General features: G+C 41.6%; 1 protein-coding gene and 1 long non-coding RNA gene across 2 annotated transcripts; both read right to left on the bottom strand.

Moving 5' to 3' along the window:
* Positions 1-879: 879 nt before the first annotated feature.
* CZIB (CXXC motif containing zinc binding protein) lies at positions 880-14653 on the bottom strand. Its single transcript, XM_048862351.2, has 8 exons — positions 14466-14653; positions 14290-14373; positions 13087-13143; positions 11964-12045; positions 9938-9969; positions 9276-9353; positions 2108-2173; positions 880-1131 (listed from the first exon to the last, which is right to left on the bottom strand). Exons 1-8 carry the CDS (start codon positions 14469-14471, stop codon positions 1054-1056), a joined length of 483 nt encoding a protein of 160 aa, XP_048718308.1. The 5' UTR covers positions 14472-14653; the 3' UTR covers positions 880-1053.
* Positions 5689-9269, bottom strand: LOC142073034 (uncharacterized). Its single transcript, XR_012669732.1, has 2 exons — positions 8666-9269; positions 5689-8175 (listed from the first exon to the last, which is right to left on the bottom strand). It is a non-coding gene; the product is annotated as an uncharacterized LOC142073034 (long non-coding RNA).
* Positions 14654-16393: the final 1740 nt, after the last annotated feature.

Genomic DNA, 16393 nt, shown 5'->3' with positions numbered 1-16393 from the left:
CACTGGCCCTGCTCAGCCTGCTGCTGGCCTGGAGTTCCGTCCATCCAGGCTGGCAATGGGCTGAGTGGGGTTGGCGGCTGGAACCCTAGCTGGCAGCAGAGTGCCACTAAAAATTAGCTCGCATGCCACTGACCAGACTCCTATCAATCAATATGTAGCAGGGCTTTTTATCCCTCTGCAGGCTGCTACTACATCATGTTCTGCACTTACTTTGCTGTTGAGACTTTGAATGATTACTTCCTGGGGCTGAAGAGTACATTTGGGTTTTGGGGAAAAACCTTACAGAACAGACAGGGAAAGATGAGGGATTTTTATGAGTGGGGTAAGGTATTAATAAATTCAAAACTTCTGAAGTACTTGACTGTTTCCTTTAAATGAAGATGTCAGCTCTATTCAAGAGGGAAAATATTTGCATGCTGAGTGGGGTAAAAAATTGACTGTGTAAAGATCATTTGGTTTTCAGAAGGTAGTTATACATGTTTTAGCTTAATGTTTGTAATTTACATTTAACTAAGTTGTCATTTAACCTTTGAAATACAAGTAAAGTAGCAGGAAATAGCTATTTCTCAGAAGGTAACAGCAGGTTTACTTGAACTAGCAGGAAACTATTACAAGGATGCACTTCTGGCTTCAAGGCTGAACAGCTGAAATTACCTAATATGCTGATGATCAAGACTGAAAGTTATTTATATAATAGGGTATTTTGCCCATAATAAATCCTTCCATATTGTCTTTAACCCTGAGGAAAATTACTAGTATACATTGTGAAATCTTAGTCTCCAAAGGGCCACTGTGTTAGTCAAGAAATATAGCAAGGCCTTCCACTATTAAGTTGGGCTGTCCTGAGCTCATCTGAGTGAACTGCTTGAACACAACCAATCAGACTGGTGGAAAATGACTTTATTAGTCAGTCTTGGGACAGCAAGTACAACTCAGCTGATATAACATTTGATTTTTGAAGTACAGCCATGCAGAAAGTCACTCTGGAGGAACTTCTATAATAGCTACAGCCCATTACTTGATCAAGGTGTCAAGATTTTATTAAAAGCAGTTTTAGCATTTTATAAACTTATGGGTAACTTCATAGATTCCAACAGACTCCTTTATTTTTTCATCATAGTCATTCCAGTCCTGTAGGAATTCAAATTTTACAGCATTAATACAAAACAGAATGGGGTAGTATTTAAAATCACAAATTGGAATATCAATTAACCTTATCAGCATTCCAAATTTCAGTTCCGCACTTTCTGCAGAAAGTGTTTATGCCCTTAACCTGTCCAGTTCTATGTCCAACAGAGGTGAACACCGAACAAATTAAATTAGCGTCAAGCTTCTTAGTAGTTTTAGCTTAAGGAATCAGATTTTCTGTGTCTGAAGACTGTAGCCAGTAACAGACAAGCCAGCAACCATGGGGAGTGAAAGGATTATTTACAGTACCTATTCTGGTGAGTCAGACAAGCCAATCTTCCTGTCATGTGGAATACCAAAGAGAGGAACTGAGCTTGAGAGATTTGCTCATGGCCAATGAAGATCTGGAGCATTTATGGGCTTGTCTACCTAGAGACATTGTGTTTGACACAGCAATAGGTCAAAATGCACTGTGGAATTTTTAGTGTGCAGCAGCAGGATGTGCATGCCTGACTAGTGTCTGTAGTTCACACCCAGCCTGCTGTGCCCTAAGTCTCTGTGCACACAGGCCCAAAGAGTCTTACGCTGAGCTTTAAAGGAGACTGCACGTCACTATTCAACACCTGGACGAGTTCTCAGGAGTTGCCGCAATAGTTTCAGAGCGAAAGAAAACCAGTGCCCCCATAATAAAAATCTCCCAGTTGATCAAGAGTCCATGATTGGGGGGTCCCCCATATTTTTTCAAGAGCAAGCTGCAATTATACCACGACTATTCAAAATACTGAAGATGTCCACGCTTAGACACTTCCAAATAAGCACCCTGAGGTGCACACTAATGCGGAGCACTCATGCTTGAAGGTTGTTTCCTCCTCCACTTAAGATTTGTGCACGCACACCCCTCGAAAGCACAGAAAGCCATACTTTAAATGGGAGTTTGTTATTTCTGGGGCTAGGGAAACTGAGGAAAAATAAGTTGTACCTTTTCCAGCAAGTTTATTTCACTAAAAGGTGTGCCAGACTCTGCACCTTCAGCAGCAAACCCAGCCTACAAAATAAGAATTAAAATAACTTAGGTATGAGTTGTAATAAGTTAAATATGTTTAAAATAGTTCAACAAACCAGGTTCTCGTACAAGTATTTATTTTAGTGGAGCTAGCTGTCTTACAAGTGGGTATAAAGAGTGGCCAAACTATTATGTGACCTATGGTTTCAATATAGGGTATGACCCTCTGTTTAATAATCAAGGAGAGTTTAAGCCTGACTGTTCATGCCCAAGTTTTATTTTTACATATGTTCGATTCCAAAAGGATAAAATGGCTGTAGTGTGGTTGTATCTACTAGCTCTAGGAACATTACTAAAACTATACAAGCAATATTGTAAAGCAAGGAAACATCAGTTTTCCAGAACACACCTGTTTTTCCTGCAAATTATTTTTTCTAACTTGTTTTTTCCCAAAAAAACTCTATAGCTTCACAGGTTTCTAAGTGTATCCAGTATGTCTGTTAGCAGTGAATGCATTAGATTAAAATTGTCACCAAGATATTTCAAGGCATTTTAGAAACAGTGTACTCCAGTTTAATAGCAAGATAACAATGGAAAGCAAGAGAGGAAAAAAGACAAGTCTTCAGTTTTGGTTTAAACAGCATGAGAACCCAGACATCTCTGGCAAAAGGGGCCAAGTGTTTGTAACTGTCATCACCCCGTGTAGTTCATTTAGGTATGGAGGAGTCAAGCAAACTACCACGAGGAGGAGAATCAGCTAGATTTTAACTGTAACCAGATTACTCCATCCAAGCAGCACAATTTCAGAGTGAGATCTGCACTGTTTTGTCTGCATAACCTACCCTTTCTAGCAGAAACTGACCTGAGATAACGACACTTAAGTCTCCACAGGTGAATGGATGAGTGTGCCACTGCTCAGGCAGTCTCGCCACTCCTCCTCCCCAAACAATGACACTAAAGGAAATTACTAGGGAATAAAGAGATCAACCAAGGTGGTGCAGTTCTGGGATCCAGCACATAAAGCAATGGATGCATTTCCAAAGAAGGTACAGAACATGCTCACATTTTAGGGTTCACACTTGGGGTTAAAAAAAATTGGTATTTAAATTACAGATTAATGTTTTGTTGGTCAACAAAATTCCTCAAGAATTTAAGAACAATGACAGAAATTAAAGGATGGTCAATGTAAGAAGCCTTCCTGTGAGCTACTTGGATTCTTTTTATTTTTAACCAAGTAAACAAACAACTGGCTATGGTATAAGGAAAATTCTTTCCTGGTTTTGCAAACAAACGCATATGGAACTTGCTTTTGGATTCCTTGTAGACATAAATCCCCACTAGCTACTATGAGAAGATTGAGTGTACAAGGAATGTGCTCTCTGGCCATAAATTTTAAAGTGTTTTGGGATCTGCGAAAACTAAGAATTTAGTCATACACATCCCACAATGCGTGACAAATGTCAATGGGAGTGCAGCCTTTACATGAGCAGAATCACAAGCCCATGGGGGAGGGGGGCGCGGAGGCAGGCGGGGGGAAGAAAGCAGTACAAAGAGAAGATGCATCTCCATCGGCCACACTACAGAACTGCAACAGAGCAAAGAATGAAAGTGGAAGGGATGCAGAGCCAACATCACCCAGTACACATTTAACAGAGATCCATGGAACATTAAACCATGTGACAGGCTGTTGTAATTCCAGCAGAACTTACTCCTGGGGGAATTCATGCGCCCCACAGATTTCTTTGCTTCCCTGCATAAAAATGACTTTCTGACAGGGAAGCAAGGGAAGCTGCAAGAGCAGTCATGCACCACTCCCTTTCAGTGCACATACATAGTTTAAGGCACCTGGAGCCGGCGGAGAGATAAATCACCCCAGGGCTGTGGACACCCCAGCCATGCTAGTCCCGGCTGTGCTGGAGGCAGGAGAGGACAGGACTACTTCTTCCCCTGCACGCAGTGCCTGGGACTGTATCAGACCCTCCCCCAGCTGCAGGAAGCTCAGAATCCTCCCCTGCTTCCTGGCCCCATCGCTCCTCAGCTGTGGGGGGAAGAGATTACTATACAGGGAGCTGCTCCCCCATCTACCTAACCCCTGTGTCTCCCATACCCAGACACCCCTGCCAAGCCTCACCTAGTACATCCAGAACCCCCCTAGCCCTCCATACCCAAACCCCACCCCACTGAACCTCAACCCCTGCCTCTGGAGCCCCCCTGCACCCAGACCCCCTTCCTCTGGACCCCCAGCCCTGTACCCAGACCACCCCCCACTGAACTCCCTGCACTCAAACCCCCATCCTGAAGAGCCCCAGCACCCCAAATCTCCACATCCAGACCCCTATGCCACTGACTTCCAACTAGCTGCACGCAGGCCCCCACGCCACCAAGCCTCACTCCCCAGCACCCAGACCCTCCGCTGAGCCCCAACCCTCTTCACCTGGAAGCCCCTGCAGAGTCCCATTACCCCTGTACCTGGAAACCCCCCCCCCCCAAACCTCTGTGCATCCAGGCTCCTCCACATCTAGGACCCCCCCCCCCCCAAAGCTGCCTGCACCCAGATTGTCCCACACAGAATCCTCTCACCCCACACCACCATCCCTCCACACTTGGCTCCTGCCTGGTTGAGCCTGCCTGCCCCAGCGCAGGGCCCCAGGGTGTTTCTGGGGCAGGCCCATGCCTTGTGCTGTGTTAGGGTCAGGTGCAGCATCACCACGGAGTCCGTGTCCTGGGAGTGGGGGAGCTGCAGGGTGATCTCTCACCTTCGTGCAGCCAGTGGCTTGTGCTCCCCCCTGCCACGCTGGAGCCTCTGCATTTATTTATTGACAAATATAACTTGCAGAATTTTAAAATATTGTGTACAGAATTTTTAATGTTTTGGCACAGAATACCCACAGGATGCCTTACAGTTTGTGGCATCACAGTTGATACTCTAATTTAATCTCTGCTAAACGGCGCTGAGTAATTAAGTGACTTGTCTGCCCTCTGCTGACTGGCTAAGGAGCAACAGTAGCTGAAGCTTAGAACACACCTTACAAACAAAACAGGAATTCTTATCACCCAACTTTTCAACATAGTGAATCATGCAGTTATTCTGCTTACCACTATAAAGTGTCATTTCTGTCACAAAGCAAGGGAGCTACAGTTGGATGAAAAGAAACTTTGTAAAGATGCATCTATTTTTCATCTGGAGGATAATACTTCTGCAGGGGGGGTGACCATACAGAACTAATACAGGTAAAGAGGCATATATTGGCATTTTTGATAGACACATCAGCTCAGGAACCTTAAATGAAAAGCATAATTGTAAGTTAAAACTAAGAGACTTCTTACCAAGTAAGAAATGTACAAGCATCTTAATTAGATTTTTCCCCACTTGGTAAAACAAAACAAAACAAAACAAAAACAATACATCCCTGGGATTTTCCAAGGGGAAAGATTTTCTTTTTGTCATGGAGGGACCTAAAGGGTATTTTCCCCTTTAAGACTGTAGTGAGAATTCTGGTGACTGTATGGGGAGACAGACAAATATCAATGGAAATAACAATCCTCATTAACTTCAGTAAGTTTTAATTATATTTATTAAAAATAATTTTACATTTTTATGACCTATTCTATTGCATTGCTGTTTATAACAGAACTCAGACTTGAATTTTCCCCTCCCACATATTAGAAAATGACCCAGAACAATAATAAATTTAGTACAATGTCACTGCAGGAAGGATAAAGCACAGGTTTTCATTAGTCAGTCTACGCAATTTACTCCTAATCCTACTGGAATAATATGTTATATATAGCAGGGAGTTAGCTTATGTAGACCATGACCAGACACAAGCAAACCAATAGCTGACAGCAGCAGGAGAACTGTAGATTCCAAGGCCTGAAGGGACCATTATGATCATCTACTTTGACCTGTATAATACAAACTATCACACTTCCCCAAAATAATTCCTAGAGCATATATTTTAGAAAACAATACAATCATTATTTTAAAATGATCAGTGATGGAAAAATCTACCACAACCCTTCGTAAATTGTTCCAACAGTTAATTACCATCACTTAAAAATGTATGCTTTGTTTCCACTCTGAATTTATCTAGCGTCAACTTCCAAGCCTTTGGACTATGTTATACTTTTCTCTGCTAGATTGAAGAGCCAATTATCAAATATTTATTCCCCACGTAGGTAGTTATAGATCAAGTCACCCCTCAAAGTGAAGGTTAAGCTAAACAGATTGAACTCTTGGAGTCTAATTAAAAAGGCATGTTTCCCAATCCTTTATTCATTCCTGTGACTTTTCTGAACCCTCTCCAATTTATCAACATCCTTCCTGAACTGTGGACACAGTATTCCAGCAGTGCTTGCATCAGTGCCAAAAATAGTAAAATAACCTCTCTACATCTACTTGAGATTCCTCTTTTGTGCATTCAAAGAGCACATTAGGCCTTTTGACCACAGCTGATCCCCAAATCTTTTTCAGAATCACTGCTTCCCAAGATAGAGACCCCATCCTGCAAATATGGCCTACATTCTTTGTTCTTAGGCATATAACATTTAAACCATATTAAAATGCATATTGTTTGCTTGTGCCCAGTTTACCAAGTGATCCTGATCAATCTGTATCAGTGACCTGTCTTTTTCATTATTTACACCATTTTTGGGTCATCTGCAAACTTTATCAGTGATGATTTTGTTTTCTCCTAGGTCACTGAAAATTGTTAAATAGCACAGGGCCAAGAACCAATCCCTATGGTACCCACTAGAAACACCTGCTCAATCATGATTCCCCATTTACAATTACACTGTGAGACCTATCTGTTATTAAATTGATTAAAACTAACTATGTGCCATGTTAATTTTCTGTTCTAGTTCTCAAAATGTTGTGGGGTACCAAGTCAAACACCTTACAGGAGTCTGTCCAAGTATATTGCATCAACACTAGTACCATTATGAACCAAACTTGTAATCTCATTATAAAAAACAAGATATCAAGTTAGTTTGACAGAATCTATTTTCCATAAACTCAAATCGCCATTTGTTATATTACCCTCCTTTAATTCTTTATTAATAGAGTCCTGTATCAGCTGCTCCATTAGCTTATCCGGGAACCATATCAGATTGACAGGCCTACAATTATTCAGATCATTCTATTTAACCTTTTAAAATATCGGTACAACATTAAGCTTTCTTCCAGTCTTCTGCATCTTGCCCAGTTTTCCAAGACTTGTTGATTTTTTCAATATTAACCATCCCACAAGCACGTCAGCCAGCTCTTTTAAAACTCTTGGAGTCACATTATCTGGACCTGCTGTTTTAAAAAGTCTAACTTTAGTAGCTGTTATTTCACATCTTCCTGAGATACTAGTGGAATGGAAAGAGTTATCATCATCATATATTATATCTGTTTCCCCCCATACAGAATAGAAATATTTATTGAACACTTGTGTATTTTTTGCATTATTACTGATAATTCTACCATTTCCATCTAGTAAGGGACCAATGTCATGGTTAGTATTCTTTTTGTCCCTAATATACCTAAACTCCTTATTGTCCTTCAGTCTCCTAGCTACAATTTTCTCCTTGTGTCACTCTGCATCCCTTATCAATTGTCAACAATTCCTAGTTTGATTTATATTAGTTACTATCAACTTCCCCTTTCTTCCATTTGTTAAATATTTTTTCCTGTGGTTGCCTTTACTTCCCTTCTAAACCAGGTCAGTTTTTAAGCAGTCGTTGTGTGGAACTCCTTCCAGTCCACTGCTCTGTGGTGCCACAGCCTGCCCATCCTCATCTGTCTCCAGCCATGTAGAATGGCCACCTTGCCTCTGATGAGCTGCCAAGCCTCTTTTCAAACTTCTTTCTCCAATTTCTTGGTGGTCAGCTTCTTTCTCCCTTGAACCTGGGGTACTCATATTTCCCAAATCTCTCTGTCTAGGAATTCATCAGCTTCTTTGATTCTCAGTAGCAGCTCCACTTGCCCTTCCAGTTCAAGAATCTTTTCTTCCATATAGCCATCAACTTGCACTTCGTGCACAGTAAGTCCCTTCTGGCTTCAGGCAGGAAAGAAAACATGGTATATCTGTTGCAGGTCACCACCACTGTTACATCACTGGCTGTCTTGAAATTGCACATAGAGCTGATCCTGGAAGGAAAGCTCTCCTCCCTCCCCCCCCCCACACAGCTCCCTCTGAAACTTTTCTGTTAGTTGCCTTAGTCTGTCGCTCTCAACATTGCTAGCAAGTGACTCGAAATCTCTCTGCTTAGCTCAGCTCGGCCCCTCCCCATCAGGGAGCAATTAACCAATTCAGACTTCAAGCAACTGGGCTGATCAACGTTCCAAGGGTCAGAACCACTCCACCTCACCAAGACACCAAACAGACCTGTTCCAGCTACTTACTAAGGGGCCCAGGGCCCAGCTACACAGCCTGTACACAGAGAACAAACAGCCAGACAAACCCACAGATGGACCAAACACACCAGTCACCAAATCTCACTACCGCCAAGCAAAATCCATAGCTATCCCTTCTGAAACTCTCTTACCTGTCTCGGTTTACAGCTCAGAGAGACCCTTTAACTCAGTATTTTCAGCTGTGTTTTGCAAAAGAGACTACTGATGCCTTCAGCAAGTCTTGCTCTGCCTTTCAGTCTCATTTTGTTGTGGATACACGTCTATGTTTGTAGAGATGGATGAACTTCAGAGTTTGGTTGAGCACAGCAGTCAAATACTGAACAGTGTCCAAAAATCAGGCTTGTTAACTCTCTATACCCTGTACAGTAGCCCACCCAGACCTCTTCTTCCCACCAGTGACCCCTAATTAGGCAATCCAAGATGTGACTGCTTTAGGACCCCTCTCCTCCTCCTATTGCCCTACTCTAAAGATCCACCAAATGAATTCACATCTTCAGTGCTCTTACACTGAAGGTGGACTTACAAGGCACTTCAGGGGGCACAGCTCCAAAGAGTGAGTAAATTTAATTAGGTGAGTAGGATGAGGTAAGAAAGACAACTGCAGAGAGGGGAGACTATTGGAGAGTCACAGATTGTTCCAAAATGAGCAGTGCAATTCTCAAAAGAGAGGGTGCTGCATCAATCTAGAGTTCAGCAGAAAAAGACATCTAAGAGCTGTCAAATAAATTAATAAGAACTTGCCTGTGGTTGAAAGTCAACTGGCTCAAGACCTCGGCACTCAAACTCCACTACTGTCTTAAACTTCTCACTGTCTTCAGCCTAGGATTGAGTCAGAATAGCATTTAGTTTTTACCTAATGAAAGGGAAATAACACCTTTTAGTCTAGGCATAAAATGCAGTAAAATTTTTAGAAGCAGCATGACCAAACTCTGGACCAAAAACTTTGAATTATTTGACATGGTTAATAACTAACCAGAATTTCTTTAACTTAGAGACTGGTCTGGGGAAGTCTCTGAGCCCTTCAAAGGTAGGCTCTCCGAGACCAGGGTAAAACTAGTACATATTCGCTTAGAATGTGACATCAGTGCCTGATGTTGACTGTGAAATATTTAAACAGATGATTTGATATTTGAGTGAAGCAGAAGGGGCAAAGCAAGTTATTAATTGGCTCTCGTTGTCCACATTATTTAAAATATACTTTCCCAAATGCACAGCTTCACTTTTGTAGCATCCAGCATCCCATTTGCGGTGTTTCTCTATCAGGCGATACCTGGATATTTTTTCCCCTGTACTTCTGGGAGGAACATGATAGCAAAAATTGGGAAGCCTTGTAATAAATTAACATCACATTACTAATGCTTATTTCACTTACATTTGCAATATCATAGAGAAAATAAACTTACATTATAAGGCTTGATTGTATCTCTTAAGATATCTAAAAGAGAAGGGGGTAGAATAAAAAAAACCTGCAAATTTTCCAGCCCTTAATTCAAACCCAAGAGCTCTCCCTCTAAACACTGTTTATTCAAAAAAAGGCCAACATTTCTGGGGACTCCATCAAAATCTAAGACCCTGTTTTTGCCATGGCTACCAAGAATTTCATCTCCTGTTTTGCTATTTTGTTTTCCTCTTAAGGAAGAAAAAGCAATGCATACTCTTGTGACATGGCTTTAAGGCTCCAACCATACAACAGTTGCTCATACAGCTCTTCCAAAGTCAATGGGAGGGTTGAGTGCAAATTAATTACAGGATTGAGCCCACAGGATTCCATTACTTGTGTCTAATTCCCATAAATGTAGATTTGGGGGATAGTCACTGCAGCACAGACCTTGTAAATACCTTCCTGTATTTTAACTAGCTTATCACTGTTGTATTTATTCCACAGGAAGTGCCTTTCATATCAGACACGTTTTTAATACCAATTTCTCTTTTCCTTCATGTTACTGCAGTAAGTATTTACATGGATATAGCTTTACAACATCGCAGCTCAATCCCAGGGGGGAAAAAAATCTAATGTGGGATGGCTATGAAATGGGCAGAACTTTATATTAACATCCCAAGAACCATGCCAATGCAAACAGCTGGCAGCTCCTTGCATGAAACTAGTTTCTAATATCTTGAGAGGAAAATGAACACTTGACACAGACATTTGTGTGGATGCTCTTAATTTTCCAAATACCAGACAGGCTTTTAGATTTTTGGGGCCCAGTCCAGAAATTCTTACTCCTAAAACTAGTTCCATTGAAGTCAATAAGTATACTTGTGCAAGTATAAGGGTCTCAGGATTAGTCCTTATTTTTGTGAAAACAGTTAAGTGATTAAGAGACAATGAATGGGACTATTTTGGTTGGGAAGGCAAAGGGCACAGAAAATATAATAAAGGATGAGTCAGGTGTTCCTTTTTACCCTTCCCCCATAATACAAGTATGAGAGACCACACAATGAAAGTGAAAGGCAAAAAGGCTTTAAAAAGATAAATGGAAATATATATTAATGTAATAGATAATCAATCTGTTTAATTCTCTGCTATAGGATGATACTGAGGCAAATAAATTAATACAATCTAAAAAGGGTTAAACACACTCATATAAATAAGAACAGCTGTAGGCCAGAGTTACAATGGCAGTAAATAGTTATGCTGGGGAGTAGATGATCACCAACTGCAGGGCAGAAAAAAACCCAACAACTTTCCTTTCCATAGTAAGATACTGATTATTTATGGACATTATGGGGGGCTTTCCTTAAGAACCATCCACCACTGGTCAGACACTGACTAGATGGACCTTCTTCTCTGCTCTGTGAATCCCTACAATAATAACAAAAAGATAAAATTTGATAACTGAAAGAAAAAATGTCTAGCAAGTACAGAAATTACCCAGGAAACTCTGAGCTACTTCTGTTACTTTTCATTCTTCTCTTAAAAATAATTGGCATCCCATTTTTTCCCAAAAAGGTTAACATCTTAAATGTACACTCAAACATAGTGCTGCAAAGTACAGTAATTTGTTTCCAAATAACTTTATAGAAGAAAAGCAAGCATTTTAAAAGGGACACCATTAACTTCAGAATCATGTTTCTGTTGGAAAAATGTGAACATACTATTGTTTTAGCACCTACCGTTACTAAAACTAAAGTTGGCACAAATTAATTGTCTTTATTGTTCCAGTGTTTACACACTTTCTGTATTTGCATGTGTAGTCAGTCTCATTCTTTTGTTGATGGTCAACTGCATTTCCTGTCTCATGCACAAACATGAGGACAAACATATTGGTGCAGGGGAAAGTAGACCCTAAAAACCACTGTTAAAAAGCTACTTATAACAGAAATTCAGGACATACTGTTTAAAAGGTGCTCTTTTAGAATGTTTTTGTAAATTAGTTTAAAAAAATCAAGTTGACAGAATCCCTTAAATCATGTGAAAGAGCCTACCAATGGAATTCTCTCTGGAGCACAGCTTGCATTTCTGCACCATAGTGGCACTCCCTCTGCCTCCCTTAAGAGGAGCGCTGTCCTAAAAAAATTACAAATGGAGCCATCACTTTGTGTCAGTTTTTTTCATGTTTTAATTGAGCAGCCAAAAACCTCTGTAGCGACAAAGTAGTTTTTACAAGGACAATGGCAAACTAACAATGATTTTATATATTGTAAAGGGAAGACAGGTTTCTTTCGGGACAAGGAATATTTATAATTCACAATACTATGGTTATCAAGGAATAATGTACATTATATTCTAAATTTTAAATAATAAATTATGTATAGAATGTGTTTGACAATACAGACACATTCTATCCATTCCATAGGATATTTATTTAACCTTCAACCAGTGTGATTAGAGCCCTGATACTGCACACTATTGTCCCTACATGCAACAAGTTGCAGGACTGGGGCCTGCAAGGACAGAGAAGAATGGTCTTGTGGTTCAGGATGAGAGTCCGAGGTTCTAATACCAAACGAGACCACAGACTTCCTGTGTTACTTTGGGCAAATCATGTCACCTCTCTGCCTCAGTTTCCCCATCTGTAAAGTGGGGATAACAGTTCTCTATTTGAATTCATTAATGTCATAAGGCAGTCAGATATAGTGATGTGCATGACAGAAATGCTATAAATAACACCAGTACCTTGCATAAATTAATTTATCATCATTATTCCCCTTCCCCCCCTCAGGTTATCTAAACTTCCATAAAAGTTGTTTTATCATTAGCAAAGAGGAAATGTACTACTGGCAAAACCCTATTGTAATACCACTTCAAATCCATTTGCTTGGCTATGGAAACTTACTGGCTTTAATGAGGGGAGGCTTTTCAAGAAAGACTTAAAAGAATAAGCACTGCCACCAACCATTCTTATAGCACATTTCATTAAAGGATCTCAAAATACTTTGCAAACAAAGTCTGACAGCACCTCCGATGTAGATAATTATTCAAAGGCTGCTTTATACAGCATTTAAACTAGCATATTCCCCATTTCCATTAAAGTCAATTCTACATAATACGCACTGCATTTTTTGGTTTCTTTGTTTTTAATGCACACCTTGCAGTTTGACAGCTTACCATTAATTGCAGGTATTGCCATTTTTCAGAAATCTCACCGCAGTTCCCACATTTCATCTGGAAAAGAAAAACATACACTAAAGAATCTTAAAGTTGTTAGTAAGCTGATCAATAAAATAGCTCAAGCCATTCTTAGACTTAAGTTTAACCCTTTTGTAGTTGAAAGGTCGTGGGATAGCTGCACCTAAAGAATGGGGGGCCAGAACCTCAACTGGGGTCCATTTTCATAGCTCCATTAGCTTCATGTGAGCGATGACAATTTACACAAGCTGAGGATCTGTTCCAGGGAATCTTAGGTAGAAAGGAAACAGATTACATGCAGGAGCCAATAAATAAAGCCAGGAATAATACATCCCACCAGTTTGTCAACCAAGCTAGTTTTCCACCAATTATACTTAATTAAAATCATAACCACAAGAAAGAGGGTGATGGCTGTTCTATGGACTGAGGAATAGCTATGATTTTTCTTCATCGTAACAGATGTATGTATGTTTACATTAAAAGATCAAACTGTTACTCAACTTCGAGAAAGTGCTTAAACTTAACAAAACAAACAAACAAAAACAACCTGCACAACTTTCGGATCAAATATATTCTTCTTACTTTTATTTAGATTACAAAATGAACCATGCTTGAAATGTGCCATGATACCACTAACATTGTGCATATAACCAATTGGATACGGGCAAAACTGCATCTTAGATGGCAATGAAATACCACAATGATGATCATAGTACAGAAACCATTCTACAGTGGTTTGCATTGCAGGATCCCATTAGATACCAATAATTTGTGTAATGGAAACCTGCAATACCACTGTAGAATTGAATGCAAAATATCATGCAAAAAAAGCCTGTGATACAAAACCATGCAACTGGAAATCATAGAAATGCAGGTCTGAGAGGTCCCCCTGCTGATGCACATTTACACAAGTCATTCTAAGTTTCATGGGCGGTGGGGAGACTAGAGGACCTCTCGAGGTCCCGTCCAGACCTCTGGTTCTCAGTCTCATAGTTTTATATCATTTTTATTGCATGATATTTTGCACTGGGTTCTAATTAGCACTACAGGCTTGTATTGTAAAAACAGAATTACTGGGGCTTGTGGGGCTTTTAAAGCAGACTGCGTTTCATGTTGCTTTGGCCGGCATTGCAAAGGGGTGGCACACTGCGCGGCACTGCACCCTCCCCTGGCCCGCCATACCTTCAGGTACCAGCGAAAATCTTCCCCCACCGGTCTGAGGTTTGTAATGTTTTCCAGAGTAGCCTTCAGCTGCAGCCCGATCTTCTGTAAAGCAGGGGACGGGGGGTCAGAGTCAGTGTTACAGCCAACGCCACCCCCTCCCCAGGCGCTGGCAGCGCCGCGCCCCCTTTACCCACCCCCATGCTGAGGGCCTGGCGCGCAGCGGGTCCGGCTGTAGCTGGAGGCGCAGCCCGGACAGGCTCAGCAGCTGCCCCCCAAGTCCCGCGGCGCAGGCAGCTGGGCGGGTGCCGCCCTGGGGGCGGGAGCGGCGCTACCAGATTCACCGACTCCTAGCTCCCTCGCGCGAGAGGCCGGCCACCAACTCTCGCGGTAGTTGGCGGGTTTGGTTTTTTTAAGCGACTCCTCTCCTTGTGAATTGTTGCCCTTAGACAAAATGGTCACCTCATTCCATGCCTTTTACAAGGACTGAAGCCGGAGCTGCCCTTAGCCAAGATGGCCGCCATCTCTTACTTTGGATGGGACTAAAGCCTCAGTTAAGATGGCCGCAAATTCCCTAAACTCTGTCCCTAATAATGATGGCCGCCATCCTCCATCGTATTTAAGGACCAGGCTGCTCTGGTTTCACAGTAGCAGCCGTGTTAGTCTGTATTTGCAAAAAGAAAAGGAGTACTTGTGGCACCTTAGAGACTAACCAATTTATTTGAGCATGAGCTTTCGTGAGTGTTAAGGAAAAGTTAGCACATGTGACTCCATTTTGGTTTGGGGCCCACCATGTCTAAAAGCAAGCACATCGTGCACCAGGAGGAGTGTTCCTTAGACGCTGCATCCCTGTAAAAATCCTCCTCCTTGTCTCCAGCCTGCCTTGACTCCCAGTATCTGGTTTTTGTCAGTCTGTAACTCCCTATCTCCTGGCCTTTGATGTGAGGCCTCCCATCCTGATAATAAAAGTTACTGATGCACGGTTTTAGGACCATGCTGTGTAATTAACATACTGGTTTAGCACGAGGAATGCACCAAGCAGGGATAGGTGTAGATAAGAAAAGGGTTTGTTTATTGGCTACGGTTTCCGATGCACGAGAGCAACATGCTTTGCTAAAAAGTATATAACCTTTGTATAACCTGTATTCGGGGTCCCCTCCTGGTTAGCAGGAGGGCACCACGCTCGAGCGTAATAAACTTTGATGTTTTTTGGGAACTCTGCAGTTGTGGACTTTGTTTATGTGCCTCAGCCTAGATTCGAACAGTGCCGTGTCCTACCAGGTATAATTCGCAGCAGTTGTGTGCGTGTCCTATCAGGTATAATTCGTAACATGAGCTACAGCTGTAGCTCACGAAAGCTTATGCTCAAATAAATTGGTTAGTCTCTAAGGTGCCACAAGTCCTCCAGGCTACTCTCTCCCTCTCCTCGTCCCTGTGGCTCGTAAACTAACCAGGGAAACGTGGGGAGATAGGAGGGAACCTGAAGCGGTTGCAAGGGCATATGTGGTGCCCGTAAGAGAGTAACGAGGGCAGAGCAGATGGTTGGTTCCTTTTTCTCCCACAGGGTGATCGCTGGAAATAATACATTGGAACCTGAACATCATGAACTCAATGTACCTTTTTATGGGATAGTATTCATGCAAATTACTTCCCAAATTGCTTTGTAGAGTTAGTTTCGAATTAGGGCTAATTCTGGTTTCTGGGTATAGTGTAAATAAAAAGGTGTGCATAGGAGAATTACAGGGGAGAGATTGCTCCACCCACGGGCAATCAATTGGGGCTCTCAACATCTCTCTAGTCATTATTAGCGTCTCCACTCTGGAGACTTGTATGGGCTCATGGATTTGGGAGATCAGGGGAACTGAATAATGGCCTCCATGGTCACATTTCCAAATCCCTTTGCTTCTAAGAGATCTTGTAAATAATTTGAGGGAAAACGGTGTTCTGATTTTGGTTTGAATTCTGGTTTAAACACTGTAATTTCTGGAGTATTTAAAGAATGCACAGAAGTAAGTTTCCAGATTGGCTCCTCTTTCTTGGTAGGATGATGTTAAAGAAAGGGTATGTCTTCAAATAGAACACACTTAACCATAAAGAAATTTCTAAAGATTTGAGGGCTGGTTTT

Source organism: Caretta caretta, chromosome 8, assembly GCF_965140235.1.
Source record: "Caretta caretta isolate rCarCar2 chromosome 8, rCarCar1.hap1, whole genome shotgun sequence".
Lineage (NCBI taxonomy): Eukaryota > Metazoa > Chordata > Testudines > Cheloniidae > Caretta > Caretta caretta.
This window is presented reverse-complemented; position numbering and strand designations above follow the sequence as displayed.

Bases quoted from the DNA above. Each gene is read 5' to 3' on its own strand.
- CZIB (XM_048862351.2), bottom strand. The intron at 12,046-13,086 runs GTAAGCTGTCAA...TAATTTTTTTAG, and splicing joins GGCAATACCTGCAATTAATG to GACAGCGCTCCTCTTAAGGG. The intron at 9,354-9,937 runs GTAAGTTTATTT...ACTCAATCCTAG, and splicing joins ATACAATCAAGCCTTATAAT to GCTGAAGACAGTGAGAAGTT.